General features: G+C 41.0%; 1 protein-coding gene across 4 annotated transcripts in view; it reads left to right on the forward strand.

Annotated features, from left to right (window-relative positions):
- The window catches only part of RIPOR2 (RHO family interacting cell polarization regulator 2), a 98,380-nt gene that overhangs the window by 46,093 nt on the left and 33,296 nt on the right, over positions 1 to 18,991 (forward strand). For 3 of the 4 annotated variants that reach the window (XM_081873358.1, XM_081873355.1, XM_081873356.1), the window contains exon 2: positions 18,419 to 18,545. In XM_081873358.1, coding sequence (XP_081729484.1) covers positions 18,419 to 18,545 — 127 coding nt within the window. Of the gene's footprint in view, positions 1 to 27; positions 330 to 18,418; positions 18,546 to 18,991 lie in introns of those variants that run through there. The other variant, XM_081873357.1, reaches the window with a different exon arrangement.

An 18,991-nucleotide genomic window follows, 5' to 3' on the forward strand; every position in this document is an offset into this window, starting at 1 on the left:
TGTAACTTTACCAGGGTAACAGAATTGTAGATGCTTCTGCTGGCAGAAGAGTGAGTCAGCGCAGCTAATGACTGAGAGCAAGCTGGTAACTGATGCGCTCTCGCTCTCTCTCCCTGCTCCACCTCCCCTCTCAGTCTTTCTCTCCCCCCCCCCCCCTTTAAATCAGAAACACTAACTAAGCCACTACTGGCTGCATAGTAGAGAGCAGTACAGTCTGCTGCTCAGATCCTATTGCTGCTGTTATGAGGATTGACTGTGGAAGAGGAGCTTTGGGATTGCAAACCAGTGTATTCAGCTTCCCTACCATACGTGTGAGTCTGTGCATTTAGGTGGGTGCTTCCCCCCCCCTTTCAATTTTCCGACTCATGAGGACTAATATTGTTGCATGTTCTTTCCAAATATTGTAGTGTTTTATATTGTCCTGTGCTTTTTTGTGTCATCTGTCCCCGGTCATAAAGTTATTACAGGATGGTTTGTTTTTAACCCTGATTTTTTTGCAACATTTGGATGTCAGTTGCTTAAGGAAATTGTTGCTAAACTGTTAAATAGTATTGTCCCCATTAAATCCACAAGGCATGGCATTTCAGTGCAGTTGTGTTGGTATAGGGCTAGGCTCTGTGCTATAGAGTGAAATATTATTGAATTAATTGTGTCTCAAAATCCTTAGTCCGATGCTTCTCTTTTAAATGCAGCAGAATCTTGAGCCTGATTAGTACTCTGAGTAAGGGAATAAAACATGGAAATATATAACTGGTGTGTAACGTTGAAGCTAGTAATGTGAAATGATTCTGCTGAGTTTAGCAAAGTTGCCTTTTCATGCTGAGTGCTAACCTACCTCCAAAAGCCTGGAAGCACAGGTATCATAAGAAGGAAAACAAATATTTGAAATCTTTATGTTGTATAGTAATCAAGATTGTATTTTCAGTTTAGTTTGTGGCTTCAGTAAGGTTTGTAGCTACACTGATAAAAACCAGCTGTTGTTGTTTCACGCCACTGTAATGTTGCCAGATGCACCTTGGTTCCTGAGTGGAAAGGTTTTTTCCTGACTTTGGAATGTTATAGTCCTGTAAATGTTATTGACAGACCCTGGCTTGCTTGTTTTTTTTTTTTACAAGTCCATAGAGCTGGCACTTATCATAGCACTTCAGTGCCCCTTGACAACCCTGTCATTTTCAGGAGCACTCTCATGGGGTTTGAAGGAGCTTAAAGCAATCTTTTGCACATGTTGAGCTCAGTTTGCCAAAAGATCCTGCTCAAGCTCCCATTCATTTCAGCACAGTTTGAGTAGCAGAACATCTCCGTGGATTGTGCCCTGACTTGTCTTTGAAGAAGTCCCTTCCATATACTATGCTTTCTTTGAAAGCAAGGATGCTTTTCTGGAGAGAAATGTATGTCACTGAGTGGCACTTTTAAATCATGCTTCCAGGAACATTTCAGGCTTTCCTTATGTGTGTTGTCCAAACAAACCTTTAGGATATTATTGATTACAATGTGGATAAAAGCTTTTTGCACTCCCCCCCCCCAATTCGGTGTGGGGATAGCATCTGAGCAAAGTTGAAGCAAATTCATTACATTGAAACAGAGTTGCAATAGTCTGTACTTTTTAAAGGAATTGATTGTGCAATATTTGATTCCTATGACTTTTGTGTTTTCCTGCCTTTGGGAAAATACTTGTAGTGTTAGTGGTGGTTATAGCCTCCACTGTCATGCGTCCTTCAAAATTCCAGTCTTTATCCCACCCCCCCCAGCTACATATTCAAACGCATTGCTTTCACATCATTTCACTGCTGCCTGCCACACACCAGGAGACCTCAGCAAAGAACAGTCCCAATTAGAAACATTATTACTTGTATTTGCCCACAGCTAATTGGGATTCAGAACCAGACCTTCCTTTCTGAATTAACAAAGGCAGGGATGTGTTCAGTGAAGGTGGCATGGGAAGAGAGAAAGTTCCTTTCCACTTAGGATAACTGTTCTGTGCTGACTGCCAGACCTGGCTAAGACACATTGTTTTATATGCAGCTCGAGGTTCGCAACTGTTGGTCGACGGGCCAAATCCAACCCCTTTGGTTGGCACAAAGTAACTTGCCAGCCCTCTCTTGCTCCTACCAATTCTGAGCATTGGCTTGGTAGAATCACCAGGAAGGCGAGACAGGAACAGGAACACAAAAGCATCTTCCTCCTCCTCCTCCTCCTCCTCCTCCTCCTCCTCCTCTTATGCCCCTGCCTCTTCCTTCTCTTGAATTGAAACAGCTTGATGAACATGATCAAGAGGAAATTGGGTGCATGCCAGGTAGAGGAAGGAACCTCCTCCTCCTCCTCCTCCTCCTCCTCCTCCTCCTTCTTCCTTGAGCCACCTGCTCTACATTCCCCCAGTAGGGGAGGGCAATAAGGGGAGTGGTAACTTTGGAGAAGGTTTGGCGCACCACCCACCAGCATCCGTACAAAGTTAATGGCAAAACTAGGGTCATGCTTTCTGAGTATCTTCTTCCAAAAACCTCTTCCAATATAACCAGGCTATGAAGGAATCTGAACTTGGTTCTGAGTGGCAGAAAAGCAACCTTGCTGTGAGAAAAAGCCATGTTTGTTCCTCTTAATAACTTTGAACACTGGGAAATGGTGGTTTCTCTACTACCACTGGCATTAAGTACCTACAGTAAAGGTAAAGGTATCCCTGCCCGTACGGGCCAGTCATGACCGACTCTGGGGTTGTGTGCCCATCTCGCTTAAGAGGCCGGGGGCCAGCGCTGTCCGAAGACACTTCCGGGTCACGTGGCCAGCGTGACAAAGCTGCTCTGGTGAACCAGCACCAGAGCAGCACATGGAAACGCTGTTTACCTTCCCGCTATAAAGCGGTACCTATTTATCTACTTGCACTTAAGGGTGCTTTCAAACTGCTAGGTGGGCAGGAGCTGGGACAGAACGATGGGACCTCACCCCCCCGTGGGGATTCGAACCGCCGACCATACGATTGGCAAGTCCTAGGCGCTGAGGTTTTACCCACAGCGCCACCCGCGTCCCTCTAAGTACCTACAGTAGTACACCATAAATTGCAATAATAGCTTGTAATGTTATACTGGCATTCAGATGTCCCAATCTGGGCATTTTTCTCCTTGCTCAATAATTCTTGGGAACAGTAATACTAGTAAGATCTCTTTAAGATCTCCCATTGAAGAGACTGTGGGCAATAATAATAATAATAATTAATAAAATAAGCCCTGAAGTAAACCTGAACCTGGCTATTATATTTACATAAACTGTGGTTCCTGTTTTGCAATTGCTCCACTGTCTGCTGCCCCAGGGGACAAAACACTCAGAGTGACAGATCAGAAGTACAGCCTTGGACATGATCATTCATACATGTTGACAGATCTTCATATTATATCAAGCTGAATGGAACTGCTAACACTGTGATCATGTACCTATACCAGCAGCCTTTTCTTCATTGCTTCTTGTTGCACTGAACTCTAAATAAGAAGCGGTGTCATTTCCACAGGAGTTAAGGAGAATGGATGACTGTCACAAGTGACTACTTGCAGCTGAGAAGTTGTAATAATTGAAAAAGAAGATGGGCACTGGACTTGCCTGCCATTTCTTCCAAAATTGTGGATTAGAGAAAATCTGGAAGGCTATGATTATGTACAGACTTTCTCAGCAAGCAAGGAATCCTAATTTAAAAACAGATATTTTGGCATCATGGTTTCTGTTTATTTTCTATGTGGAAACTCAAAACTCTTGATTAATTTCTAATCAACTCCAGATGTCTATATGTTTCCTGACAATTATTCTTATCACACACACACACGTTATACAACCACCTATCTAATCTTTCCAAAAGGAGGCTCTTCCTCAGGCTGTTTTTGCTATAGTCATCCCACAAGCATATCCATTGTATACTAAGGATTGTAATCAGTGAGTTATTTCTTCAGTGATCTTGCTGTGTATTCTCTTTTGTTGCCTGTACTTCTAACTTTACTTTAAAACTAAATTAAATTTCATGGAACCAGAGAGAGGCAGACAGAGAGAGAACACTTTGCAAACTGCCAAAGCAAAGAATACCATTCACTTGTGAACTGCTTGTGTGTTGCGGTTATTTTTCATTTGCCATGCTAAGCTGTTCTGTTTGCAAGATAGACCCCTTGTGTTTGTGGGCATTGAACCAGCGAAAAATACCAGCTGAAAATAGACAATGAAGGACCTGAATGCAGCAGTGCCCTCCAAGTATGCACAGGCAAAGCAAGGCATTCCTCAAAGTAGATGGGAAGTGCAGTAGCTCTGCTGAAGCAGTTATAATGTCAGCCTCAAGGTATGTTCACTGCATGGTTCTCTTAGTGAACTGTAGGGGTTTCTGGGTGCCCAGCCTTTTTATATATATACATATAAAAAAAAGGTCAACCAACTCTAGGTTTCTCTGTCATATTTGCTCAACTTCCCTTGTTTATGCAAACCAAAGTCTGCACTTAACAGCCAAACTGTGTTTTGCACAAATCAGAATAGGAAAGCATAGTTTCGCCTTAGTATGATGCATACTCTTAACATTTATAAAAATCTTCCAAATGTTAAAAAAGCTTCACATACATCACACTGTTGCAATCCTTATGAAACATCTATAAGTTGCATTAGTATTATTATCCCATTTTGCAGATGGAGGAGGAAGTTGCTAGGCCATAAGAAAATGAGTTGCTTAAGTCCAACACCAGAGATGTCAGGGCAGAGGTGATAAGGGAGCCAGAGACTTCCTGGTTCATAATTGAGTCACTTAGCTGTCTCACCGCACCAGGTCCAATTCTGGTTTGCAGCCAAGTATGATTTGTGCAAACTACAGTTTAGTTAATGGTAACTGTGTTTTGCACAAGCAAGGAAGTGAGGAAGGTTTTCACAGTGCATGAAGGGAGGAAAGGAAGAGTGTATCCAAGCTGAGGCTCATGCATGAATGACTGAACACCGACTTGCTATTATGTGTGAACGAAGCCAAAGTTTAAAGTTTAATTTCACCATTATCAAAAAGGAATAATGTTATCCTGACTGCCTGAAGAGGTGAGATCAGTTCAGGGAGAAATGCAAAGCTTCTCTTGTGCAAAACTCACAGAATGATTTTCTTCTACCCTCTTCTGTTTTGCTGAAGAGATCATTCAATAGCTTATCAAAATATTTAAAGACTTAAAATTATGCATATGCATTTTCACTCGTGGTTACTAAGCATAATGAGACTATGCATCATCAGCATCTTACAACTCAATAACCATATAGTAATAACTACACAGTCCTTGTGATCAGCACCAGATTTTGGGTGGTGTGGGCTGTTCTCCTGCACAGGGCAACAAGATGAGGGAGTGCAAATTTGAGAAAATCCATTTGGGGGCACCAAATTTTGGCCTTACACAAGGCACCATGTTATGAAAGATTATCAAAGTCTGCCCCTGTATTGTCCCTTTAAATTTTTGTATTGTATTAAGTATTGTCCCTTTAAATTTATGCTATAGATGGGCTGTAATAATTGCTCGATTTTTCATCCCTAACTTAATAAGGTTTGATTAGGTAGGCACCTAGCTATTTCTATTCATTGGCCAGCAGATGGCTCAGACAATGAAAGATGGTAAACTGGGATCAACTCAAGATCCAGACACTCTGTTCTGGCATCCTGGTTTACAGATCAGTGGAATCACAGTGATAGAAACTCTCATAGCACAAATCCATTATTATGGTGAGATGGATGTCTGAAGAGTCCCACCCCCTGGGCATTGCTACCTCTGGAGAGCTATATGCTCCCAATTTATCAGGTAGGCTAGATTAGAAATTGGGAAACCTGACCCAAACTGATTACAATATGTTAGAGCACGATAACCTTGGATTTAGGCAGATCGTGCGCCCACAGGGGGAGATGCAATGAAGCAAATACAGGATATTTTAATTTCAGCAAAGTTAAGTGTTGCCTCTCCCCCCACTCTCTGTCTGTCTAGAAAATTGTCTCTTGGTGTGATACACTAGTCCCAGATAGCAAAATAAGTACCTGGAAGATTATATAGCACACTCAACCAAGCCTGTGATTTGCATCAAGCTTTTTCATCTAAACAACTTGTTCAGAAGTCCTTCTATATTCAGGGAACAGAAATATATTTTGGGTGAAATATGCCACCTTGTTTGTAGCCTTGTTTGTAGCCTTAAGTGGTGCAGGAATGAGCAGGATGTATTTTTGCTGTTTTGTTTGACCAGGATGTCATGCTGTCATATTTTTTTCACGAATCTAAATAGGTCGAGGTTTAAACCACTCAAAAGATCTCTGAGCAATAAACTATTATCACTTCATTTGCCATTAAATTTATATACTCCACCTTTCTTCTACAGAACTTAGGAAAACATCCATAGGATTCCCTCATGTTTTCTCATCCAAACACCAATGTGCCTTCAGACCACCATGCTATGGGGGCCACAACAGTGATATAATCGCCCCCAAACCCTCCCAAGATAATCCAACAATGTTTTCCATATAATTTTTCTTTTTTGCTGAATCTTTCAAGATCTGTCCTACCTTTGATAATCCAAAAAATACATTTTAGGTGTATATATGTAGCCATAGTCACACAACCTTGTAAGCATGAACAACCTGGGCCCACTTTGCTTCTCTTCATTCCACCCTGTGAGTGCACAAATGAAACAAACCATTATCCTTTCCTTAGTGCTTGTTCTTGCTGATGGATAATGTCTTGTTGGAGCCATACAAACCATGATTTCTGGTTTAGATATAACACTAAGCAAGGGTTGTAGTTTGTTTCCTCTGTGCACTTTTGGGGGCGGGGCAGGGAGAGGAGAGGAGCAAAATGGACATAATTTGCTTATGCATAGTGAGCTATATGATTTATGGCTTAGAACGAAGCTTGAATGTGGTCAGAGAGAGAAAGGGGGGAAAGTGGTTATTACTAATTCATACAGATTTAATGTAAGCAAGGAAAGGAGATAAATGATAATTACTTTTGTCTTTCAGTGATAACGAATGCTGTCAGATCTGGTTAATCCAAGCTTCGTTTATCCTTATGTCTCTATATTGAAACAATTTAAGTGATTACTAATCCTGTGATGTGCAGGATATGGTGCCAGCCTCTTAAACTTGAAGGCTTTTGTAAATCTGCAATTCAAATGGAATGTGTTGCTTTTAAATTAACAGGCTTGAGCATAATTACTGAATCAAGGACCCAATCTTATCTTCAGTGGCACTTGCCCAAATACTACAGAGAAAATTAAAACCCAAAATCTAGCTAGTTACATTATAAAAGGCTATAGTGATTCAGCTTATGTGTCTTAATTCCCATTAGCTTTTAATGGAACTTAGGTGTCTTAGGGTTCCTGTCTTGCTTCTTTCATAGGCCGTTACCACAGTATTCAGTAATAGCAGCAATATCTTTAATTGTTTCTTTTTATGCTTCTCCCTGATCCAGACTCTGTAAAGAGGAACTGTGACCTGCAAAATGAGGAACAGTAAAAGAGATAAAGAAACACCCTGCCCATATTTTTAACAAGTCTTGGGCTCGAGAGTGTGTTGTATACTGGTAAACCTGGGAATATGGATTCTTCCTTTGCCAGCACAAGCCAGAGCTTAAAATGTTGGTTTCATTTTCCTGACACAGGCAAAGAAGTCTAACTTCATCATCTTCAACCTGAAGCAATATCATTAAATCAGGCTAAATGTCAGTGACACAATAAGCAGCCAGCACACACATAATTCAATTTTTTAATGCTTGATTAACAAGCAAATTATGCAAATGTGGCAAAAGCATAAGAAAGGGATAATATATCCCCCATTCATCCTTTTATCCGTCTCGGGTATGGCCCAAGATTTTATTGTTTGATCTGTTTAGTTTCTAGGACAGTAAAAACTAGGAGATAGTCACTTTTTCAAAGAATGCCTTATCTTGGTTTCTCTTGTCAGCTGCTGATCCAGTCACACCCTGGTTTTTCCTCCTCAATCTGTATGCAAATCAGCTGTATTTTACACATGCACTGGCTGCTAAATCTGTTAACATTCGCATGCATTAGCATTTACACCCAAAGTGCAATTCTCCTCTTGGGGAAAAATGGCCTAAAGATTTTGCTCCCTTCATGGTTACACCTGTTTTCCCTGTCTTCACAGCGAACGTTCCTCTATTGTTTCCATATTTCACTTTTTTTCTGTACCTGTTGAGTGAGAGCTGTGATCAGGAAATAATCTTCAGAGTCCCAGACACTTCTATACTGGCAACGCCAGCAGTTGTGGCATTATAATACTGATGCAGAACAAGCAGCGAGAAAACTGGCCACCTTTTTGTAGTCTGTGTGTTCCTGTCATCCAGCTTTTGCAAGGGGTTCTTAATAATTACTGCATCTGAACACCGACATCACATCTATTTACCTGCTGCCATATCCCAACAGTTTTGAGCAGTAAGAGCTGCTGGACTATACAAAATACTCATGTTATTCCCAATTGTCCCCTTGTATGTGCTTGCATGAACAAATGTAATGGGTAAACACTGGGAATATCTTGACAGAAACAACTGTGATTCTGGGACTATCAGTTCCAGAAGCAGCTGTCATGGGAGTAGCTACTGGCCATATATGTAACTTCAAATATTGTACTTCCACAAAATGAACGTATTTTGTTGGAATTGTTCTCATATGGAAAAATTGATTGTGTGAATTGCCTCTACTACACCCACTGTTTTCTATGTCCAGATCCAGTACTTTGCTTCTGTGGTAAAGTTTCAGAAAATGCTTTGGCTGAATCATATATCAAATTGGGAACAACAGTCATCACTGCTCAATTTGCTTAAGTATTATGGAAGCTGTTGAGTGGATGATAAAGGATGATAACACACATGGTCATAGCAGGACTGAAGACATCTCACACACACTATCTTAAACCCATTTCAGTCATCACAATGCCACTTGCCTCAGACACAGCTCCACATGCCACTGTAGTTAAGTTGGCATATAGCCCACTGGGTGGCACCATTAATGCAATCTTATTTTTTTAAACCACGGCTGTACATCACACACGAGCACATATAATGCAATGAATAAGGACAGTTTTGAAGGCCAACTGTCAACTTGAAGTAAATGCAGAAATTTAAATAATGAGACCAGACTCATTACTACCCAGTTCTGAAGCCATTTGCGACATCTAGGAGCCATGAAGTGTCTAGAGCTCTTATTTATTGCAACAAGATTTAGGTTGACTTGCATTTCTAGTTTATGTATGCAGAAGTTAAAACAGCAAGACCAAGCTCTGGTTCAATGTGGTCTCCACATAATCTCCTTTGGGCTCAGGCTCACAGACATTTGCCCTCATCGTGGATACAGTTACAGAGAAAGTATGTTATGATGACCAGAAGTACATGAGTACCCATGGACAAAACACTTGCAGAGAAGGATAATTAATGCACCCCAGTGTAAGCTCTTGCTTCATTATTTATTTGTTATACATTTACACCAAAACCACTGGATATCTCACCAATTGTACTTCCATTTTGTCCAGATTAATTCTTGTTCATTCCCATGCACTCCAGTACAAGCTTCAGGTGGAAGTCCAGGATGTCTACCATGTTTTGAGGCTGAAGGATGGAAACGAGAAATAAATCTGAGTAATACTGGCATAGTGATGACGTTCAGCCCAGATCTCCAGATGGCCTCATCCATCAGCTTCATGTAAACATTAAAAAGCATGGGAGACAAGATGGAGTCTTGCAGTACCCCAAATACACCAAAGGCCATGGCAAAGAATGAACGTGCATGTATATGTGTGACTGGTTTGTTGGTGTGTTTTAATGTGGTTCCCACAACTCTTCCACATGTCCCCATATGTACCCACAGCTCAAAAAGGTTGGTGACCCCTGTTTGTTCTCTACACTGACTGGCAGTGGCTCTCCAGAATTTCAGACAGAAGCTTCCAGTTCTACATGGGAGATCCCAAGAACTGAACCTGAGTCCTCCTGCATGGACTATTGATTTTTGCCATTGACATGGGCCTTCCCAATTAACACTGGCCAGAAACACATGACTGGAGCATCTGCTGTAAAATCACCCAAAATGGATTATTCAATTCGGCCAAGTAAAAAAGTAGAGGTAAAACAACTTGCAATGCATGTTTGCTCAGAAGTAACTTTCATTATATTCAATGAGGCTTATTCTCCGATGAGGATGTGTAGGACTGCAGCTTTGCACTATGTGCAAATGTCTCCTGGCAGTCAAAATCTGTTGCATGGATGGTATTTGTTGCTGTGGGCAGGAAAAAAACATCAGGGGAATCCTGAAAGGAACAGGCACAATTCAATGCAAGGTATACATGACTGGAATAGCCCTAAAGCTGTGGATGACTCCCATAGTAGCATATCACATTTGATTTTGCAAAATTGTTTCTAATTTTTCCAGCAGCTGTTAAGGCGCCTTGAAGGTTGCAAACTTAGATTTATCATTCTATAAGCTTAGGGCCCCTGTACAAGCGCAGTGACAGCATTCCTGACACACAAATGGCAGCAGTGGAAAAGTTCAAAAGAATGAAAGATCTTCTCTCAAACCTGTTCTACTTCTTATTAAAGATTTACTGAAAAGGACACAGATGCTGGTAACTTGCATAAGCCACTGTGTCTCAGCTCTGTGGCCTTTCCTTCAAGGAAGTAGGTTTGCTTTGAGGATCCTTGAAAGCGATGGTACGGTTTCTGGCTAATGGTAAGGTATCTTTTGTTCCTCTTCAAGTATGATATGATAAATCTTTCCTGAAGGAACATGTCATCTACAGTTTTGGACAACAAATGTGCTGTTGCTGAAGAAGAGCAGAACGTCTGTCACTCAGTTGTTATTCTTTGTGTCGTGATTTTGTTCCTTGGGTAATCTTCAGGTCTTCTGTGCTCACTTCAGAGCATAGTCCAACATCTGTCTCCTTAAGGACATTATCAGTTTGATCTGATCTCTTCAAACCAGAGACCTGAGGCTATACCAGGGTGCATTTGAAGCTCCTGGACAGGCATTCTTTCCACATTGTTTCACTAGAGTAGGCCACTATGTACACACTTCATGGCTCCTAGATGTCGCAAATGGCTTCAGAACTGGGTAATAATGAGTCTGGTCTCATTATTTAAATTTCTGCATTTACTTCAAGTTGACAGTTGGCCTTCAAATCTGTCCTTATTCATTGTGGAATTTTGGCCCATCTGTTCATGTAGATGAGAAAGTTATATGTGTTTGGAAGCTGTCCAGAGTGGCTGGGGCAACCCATCCAGATGGGCATAGTATTACTATTACTATTACTAGATTCAGGTAGGTAGCCGTGTTGGTCTGATGCATTCACATGAAAGCTTATACCCAGAACAAACTTAGTTGGTCTCTAAGGTGCTGCTGGACAATTTTTAAAATTTTATTTACTTATTACTATTATTATTACTATTATTATTACTATTATTATTATTATTATTATTATTATTATTACTATTACTATTACTATTATTACTATTAGAATTATCTCCAGGAGCACATACCTCATCTGTAACAGACACCTGAATTTGACCAGCTCAAGATATTTATATTGTATGTAAATGTAAATGGGTGTACCATTTTCAGTTCTTCAAATCTCTCGGAAGGATTTTGTTTCCCTGAGTTTTACATTTGTAATTCTGCTAATTAGTCTGTAATCAACAGAACATAAACATCTGCATAAGCGATGGAACCAGCGGAGCCCCTTCAATTTATCGCATTAAAGCATTTGGGCAGGGGGATATAAATCCATTCACAAAACAAATCCTGTCCTCAGGCTCTCTGCTAGCTAAAAGCAGAAGTATGGAAATGGAAAAAGAACTCAGAATTAATATATTTAACTAGTTTAGAGAGCTTCACCAGCTGAACACAGTCACAGTAAAGCACAAGTTCAAATACAGCCATAGAAACCAAAAGAAAGAAAGGCATGCATAGAATAGTGTTTTCTCAGTATGTGTGGTTTTCCCCATGAACAATCACTCTGCACATTCCTTCCCCCATGATGTTTCTTAGTTCCTATCTAAACATGTTCAGCATCATTCAACAGTCTGCTTTGGTTTTTCTGTGTAAGCAGTTGTACTAGGTATAGATACATAGAGTTATCAAACTGCAGAGCTTATGGTTAGCAGAAAAGACCCATGCTCACATCACAAGGCATTTTAAATTATCCTTTCTAAGATGCTGCCTTACTCATTATAGGCAACTAGGCAAGTTGCTATTTGCAATCATTCATTAGTTACAATTTTGTAGCATTTTCTGTTGTCAAAACAAAATGGTTTCTTCATTCAACACTTTGCTATATAGAAGACACATTATGGGTGGTTCAATCAGCCTCAAGTTAAATATTTTGTAGAACAAGAATTTATGTACAAGCACTTTAAGATAAATATATATAAATGAAGCATTAAAATATTTTCCTCAGTAGGCAGAGGCATATTATGGATTTGAAACAAACTTTATTCAGCAGAAAATGGTCAAATTGAAGTCCCAGAGGCAAAGACTTACCATGCATCTTTCATTGGAGCAGGTGTGCTGAACTACAACTTCCATCATCCCTGATCATTGGCCGTGCCTGCTGAAGCTGATGGGAGTTGTAGTTAGCAACATTTTGCAGGCCCAAATTTTTCCATGACTGCATTGAAGGGTAACCTGAATAGGCCAAAATCTAAACTAATTCATTCCTAATTCCTAAAATGCTGATCTAACTAAGTCCAATTGACGACTCAGTTTCACTGTGTTCCATCTATGGAACTCCTTCCCAAGTAGCATTCAGTCTTCCCATCACAGTGGACACCTTTTAACAAAGACTCAAAATGTTTTGGTTTGTCCAGGTATTTGGAACATGAATTGTTCTGGTTTTGGATTGCGGTTGAATAGATAGCGTTAACACTCCACTCCAAACTTCATGAGCAGTGTAGGATTCCAGGGGTTGCAGTTGCACTTACCAGGGTCTGTGTTCCCTTTGGGGACAATGAGGCACAGCGGAGTCTGGGGTGTTTATGATACGTGGTTTATTTACACATACATACAACCCTTGTCTAGATGGAGAGAGTGCAGAGCTTTCACAACCCAAGGAAGTTCAGTTCCTGCCACTGCTGCAGCCATGGATTCCAAGAGACCCCAAAGAACTTGTCTAGCCCTAGCAATAGCATGAACAGACTGACCGCCTTGTGCTCTGGCCTCCCACCTCTCCAGCTTGCAAAAAGGACACTTTTCCCTGTTTGCTTACCTCATCACCCACTGTATCCCTGGAAACTACTCCCTCCCAACTGGCTGGGTCTCCCCCCTCTGTGTCCAGCAGCATCTTCTGTCCTGTTGATAGCTTTCGTCAATGGGTTAATGGCTGGCCATCATCTTCTTTTGTCCTCCTCACCACCCACACACAGCGAGCTCTGCCAGGCTAGTCTTCCTTGTTAGCATAAACTGAGCCCAGAGATTCCCATGTTTGGCACAGTTTAGTCAAATCTGGATTAATTCTAATTTTTACGGGAATCCAAGAATTATGGGTGACTTGCATCCACATGTCCCCTAAATGGGTTCTGGGGCTTTCCTCAACCCTCTAGAACAGATTTGGGGAGGTTAGGGGCTGAATGCAGAGATAATGCAGTGGGAGAGAAAATCCCACTGCACAAATGGAACTACTTCATTGGATAGTTGGTTTTATCCCATTGCTAGCATGACCTCTGTTATGAATGAGCTTTGCAGTGTACACATTGGTGTTTTTCTCTTATTCTTGTTTGTGCTCTTAGTTCCTGGTACCTTTATTTATGGTGAGTTTAGATATCCTAAAAACCACCTGGAAGCCCTTCTCCACACACACAGGGATTTTTGAAACCTACCTGATACTAAAAATACATTTGCTTTATATAAGTAAAGGTTGAATGTCCATTCTGTCCTTACATCACGTCAAAGAGCAACCAAATGCCAATTTCTCTTTTAATCTTTGCAGAAACCCTGGGAGTTAGGGGCAGGACTCTTTGAATGAATGCACTCAGTTGCTACCTCTTTTACAGTGTCATGTTTCCCAGTTCAAATGTTGCATCACTCTTAATATAAAGTACAATGTACTGAACTGAGAGATGTGTTCTCAAGCCGTTACAGTAATATGCAACTTCTTGCTCATCAATTTGAACTGAAAAAGTTACTGACAAAAAATAAATAAATACGTGACTGACCTTGCTCTCCATGTCACGCTGTGTCACCCACAACCCTTTCATTTTGCCTAACGAAAAGTTCTGTGTAAGTCAAAAGCCTGCCTATTTCCATCCTGATGTAATTAATCCAAATGAAAGCTGTCCCTCTACATTTTTTTATTATTATTTTGTGGGTTTCACATGCATCATAAATGATACTTAAATATATCAGGAGGGCAGCAATTTTGGGATTTATTTTATAGAAAGTCATTCATCAGAACATAACGAGTGCTCAAAGGCCCATCTATTGCAGCATCCTTGTCTCACCATGGCTGACCAGATGTCTGTGGAAGCCTGCCAAGAGACATAAGTGCAACAGGTAAAGGTAAAGGGACCCCTGACCATTAGGTCCAGTAGTGACCGACTCTGGGGTTGCGGCGCTCATCTCACTTTACTGGCCAAGGGAGCCGGCGTACAGCTTCCGGGTCATGTGGCCAGCATGACTAAGCCGCTTCTGGCGAACCAGAGCAGCGCACGGAAACGCCGTTTACCTTCCCGCCGGAGCGGTACCTATTTATCTACTTGCACTTTGACGTGCTTTCGAACTGCTAGGCTGGCAGGAGCAGGGACTGAGCAACAGGAGCTCACCCCGTTGCGGAGATTCGAACTGCCGACCTTCTTATCAGCAAGACCTAGGCTCTGTGGTTTAACCCACAGTGCAACAGAACCGTCCCCAATTCTGATTCTCAACACCTTGCATTTAGACGTGCCCTGCCTCTCATGCTAAAGGTGATATAGCACCATCATGGCTACTTACCTTTGATACCTTGATCTTCCATTAATTCTTCTAATCCGCTTTGCAAAGCCACCCAGGCTGTTAGTCATTACTACATCTTGTGGTAGCAAATTACATAATTCAGCTGTGTGTTGGGGGAAGAATTACTTTCCCTTCATAGTGAATTCATCTTGAGGATTATGCAGAATGAAAAAAAATATTATTCAGCATTTCTTCCCATTGTTAAAAACTATCATTCATCCTTAAACCATTTAGCATCTTTTGCAGCCTTCTGGAATGTGTTCTCTTTCATATCATCATTAGTGATTTCAGCTTTATAAGGAGTTGCAGTGTTCCAAAGGAAATGGCATTTATAGTACTGGTGATACTTTGCATCCACTAAGGTCAATGGGAATTTGTAACTGGCTTCAGTTGCTTTTGCATAAGGAAGTCAGGGAGCAAATGTATTTTTCATGAGCTACAGATGCTTTTAATAGTATGCAACCTTTGTGCTAGAGTACAGGTGTATTACCCTAGCTTCAACAAGTTCTCTATTAGCATGCAGTGTCTTCTAACACACATTCAAAATTAGTCTGAGTAGAAAACCCAGTGCATAAGTGTCAGTGTGTGAAATGCGCAGTGCAGTCTTGAAAATACTTGTGGTGTTATATTTTTCTTTGTCTCCTGGATTAAATGTTTTGTAAAGGGCTGTTGGCACTTACTGATGGAGAGGGGAGGGGTGATGTGTGTGGGGTGTGTGTGTGTGCTAAGTGTGAATGTGTGAGCAATGTATGCAGGTGCTCACAGCAGAAATTGCAACCACTTCACTCCTCCATAGCCCTCTTGCTGCTGTGCTACCTAGAGCCAAGCCAAGGTTTGGCTTAGCATTCCATCCAAACCAGGGTCCATGGATTTCCCCGCTTTGGCGGGGGGGGGCATGAGCTGTAGCCAAGGTTTGTTCTTGGGTAACCCTAATGGTTTAACCAGTCTGGTCACCAGAATTTTAAGTTCCCTTCTTCTCCTAATTGTGATTAGTGAAAAATCTCTTTAAATTTGCTGGAAGCATGATTTATCTTGCTTGAGATTGGCACACATATGCATTCCACAATAACAGAGGTATTTTTTTGGGGGGGGGGGGTTTACTCCTGTGTGCATTAACAAGGACCTGATGGAATATATTAACTTGGCAGTGTGTTATTTTGTTTTGACAGGATGAGGCTTTTGACTAAGAAGCAGCTCATCATATGTAAATGAACTCCTCATAATTAACACTAGTCTTTGCTATCCTTCTGCTGTTTGATGTGCTGTATAATGTTTTTGCCACTGAACCCCATATGCCTGCCACTGTTTCTGAGCTCTTTCCTTAATAGCAATCTCTTAAGTTTAGACTCAAGGTTCGTAACTCCTCTAACATAACCTAGGCAAAGTAAACAGTTATCAGTGTGTAATTCCCACCTTCCCATTGCTTCGCCTTTTGAACCCATTTGGAGTTTGTGGCTAATAACTGCGTGAAGTGTAATTTTTTTAAAACAACAACAACAACAATTACAAAAGTAGAATATCTCATTTTGCAAAATGATGTCAATGCACATTAAGATAACACAGCTGTCATTTCATTTCTAGCTTGCTAGATCTGAGAGAAATTCAGGTTCCTTTGCTCTCAGGTGGTTTCACTTTGTGCAGAGCCCAGAAAAATGTATTTGGTCCTGATTTTAAGCATTTGTTTTACTTAGATGGGAGCTGAAGTTCAACACTCTGCTACTATGTTGATATAGATAAATGACAGAAGGAGGACAGTCCCATACCATAGAGAGAGAGAGAGAAAGAAAAGGAGGAAAGCCTCAAAATAAAAAATAAAAATAGGGAACTTTAATAAAACAGTAAGTTCTCTGTTGTGTTTCAATGGAAACTTTTCTCAAGGGCACAATAATTCAGTTTTGTTGAATTATTATAATAAGGGAAGCTCTGAGGTACTAAGGCATAGTAAGAGTTATGATTTTATTCCAAGGTTTATAAATTTCCTCCTGGTACCTTGATGTTTAAAATAATCAGATACAGAATTTTCTTCATGTACTTTTTAGTTCTTTAAGCATTTAAGCTCAAGATGTTGTTTTTTAGCAGCACCAATAAGTACTTGGTGAAATACACGAGACTTCTGAATAACCATACGTAGTGTTTGGATGTAAGACACAATTTTGTATAAATTCCATAATTCAGAGCTTCTGACTAAAGAGCAAAAATTGTCTGCTTTCCTAATTACTGAAAAAAAGAGTTTTTGTTAATCAGTTTGCATACTTTTACTTATGGTTCCTGAATTACCACACTGATAATATTCTACCTTCCCAGCCTCTAAATGCACCCACACTTCTCTTCGTTTGCTGTGCTTCTTTCTCCTCTGAATGAAAATGTTTGTAGGGCTCTGGCAGTAATCTCCCAGGTTTCATTTCTGATACAGATAATCATTTTTCTACTCATGCAGACAGTTGCCCCAAATATTCCTCATATTTGATTCGATCACATTTACAGTGGTACCTCGGGTTAAGAACTTAATTCGTTCTGGAGGTCCGTTCTTAACCTGAAACTGTTCCTAACCTGAAGCACCACTTTAGCTAATGGGGCCTCCTGCTTCCGCTGCGCCACTGCCACACGATTTCTGTTCTCATCCTGAAGCAAAGTTCTTAACCTGAAGCACTATTTCTGGGTTAGCGGAGTCTGTAACCTGAAGCGTATGTAACCCGAGGTACCACTGTACTTTTGACAGGGGTGGGGAAGAAATATAATTAATAAATGGATGTAGACTTTTGTACAAGCTATAACAATAAAGCACATTGGACTTTGCATTCCCATGACCAGTCATACACCAAGTCAATAGTACACATGTGCTACCCTAGTACAGTGGTACCTCAGGTTACAGATGCTTCAGGTTACAGATTCCGCTAACCCAGAAATAGTACCTCAGGTTAAGAACTTTGCTTCAGGATGAGAACAGAAATCGTGCGGTGGCAGCAGGAGGCCCCCTTAGCTAAAGTGGTGCTTCAGGTTAAGAATAGTGTCAGGTTAAGAATGGACCTCCAGAACAAATTAAGTTCTTAACCCGAGGTACCGCTGTACTGTAATCCATGTTCATTTGCCCAATTCATTTTTCAGGAGCAAGAAGCAATGTTCTCTTTGCATGCACACAGCTTTGTTTGGAACACAAAGATCTCTGAGACACAGCAGACTTTCCGTGGGTGTCTGAGAGCAAAGGAGTCAAAGAGGGGGGAAATCCATGGAAATAAAGGGATACATTTCTCAGTCTCCTACTTACAGCGATACCTCTGGTCCTAAAATGGGAGCTCTGGTTGCTGAAAGAAAATGCAGCTTTAGTACTTAGAGACTTGAATATCTTTAATGATCTCATAAGTCGTGTAGTTAATTTAACTTCTATTGTCCTGAAGCTGTAGTTTGGGAAGCTGTATCTTAAACCTGCCTGTAACTTGCCATTGCACCTGACCTCCTTACTTTTACCTTGCAGGAATATCTTCCAGATTCCCAGAAATCATGTCAGTAGGATCACACTCGTTCTCCCCAGGAGGCCCTAATGGGATTATTAGAAGTCAATCCTTTGCTGGCTTCAGCGGCCTCCAGGAAAGAAGATCAAGGCAAGTAGCAGCTCCAAAGCCAGGCTTTCAGCTTGTAAATAGGGGGTGGGAAGCTTTGCTGGGGTCTGTTTTTGTTATCCCTTTGTTATCTATTGCAAAGGATGCCTCAGTTATAGACCTGACAATATATCTGTGGTGAGATTTAAATTAAGCAAACAGAAAACAGCTCTGGCTTTACCAAAGGTTATCTCCTTGACCTATCATGTCTTTTAAGACTTCAGCAAGGTTTTTCATCAGCTTCACAATTGAGGGTGGGTGATGGGGAGCGGTTACACGCAGTCATAAGAAAACAAAGGAAACCATTCCACAGGGAATGCAGTCAGAGTCTAGCCCTTTCATTCCCTTACAGATGTGTCAAACAGTCTGATTTCCTTTAGATCCAGTTTAATCTTAACTGCTTCATGGATTCTCTTTGCTGCTACAGTAGGTTCAGACATGCTGTTTGC

The sequence above is a fragment of the Podarcis erhardii genome (genome assembly GCF_964252035.2).
Source record: "Podarcis erhardii genome assembly, chromosome: 8".
NCBI lineage: Eukaryota > Metazoa > Chordata > Lepidosauria > Squamata > Lacertidae > Podarcis > Podarcis erhardii.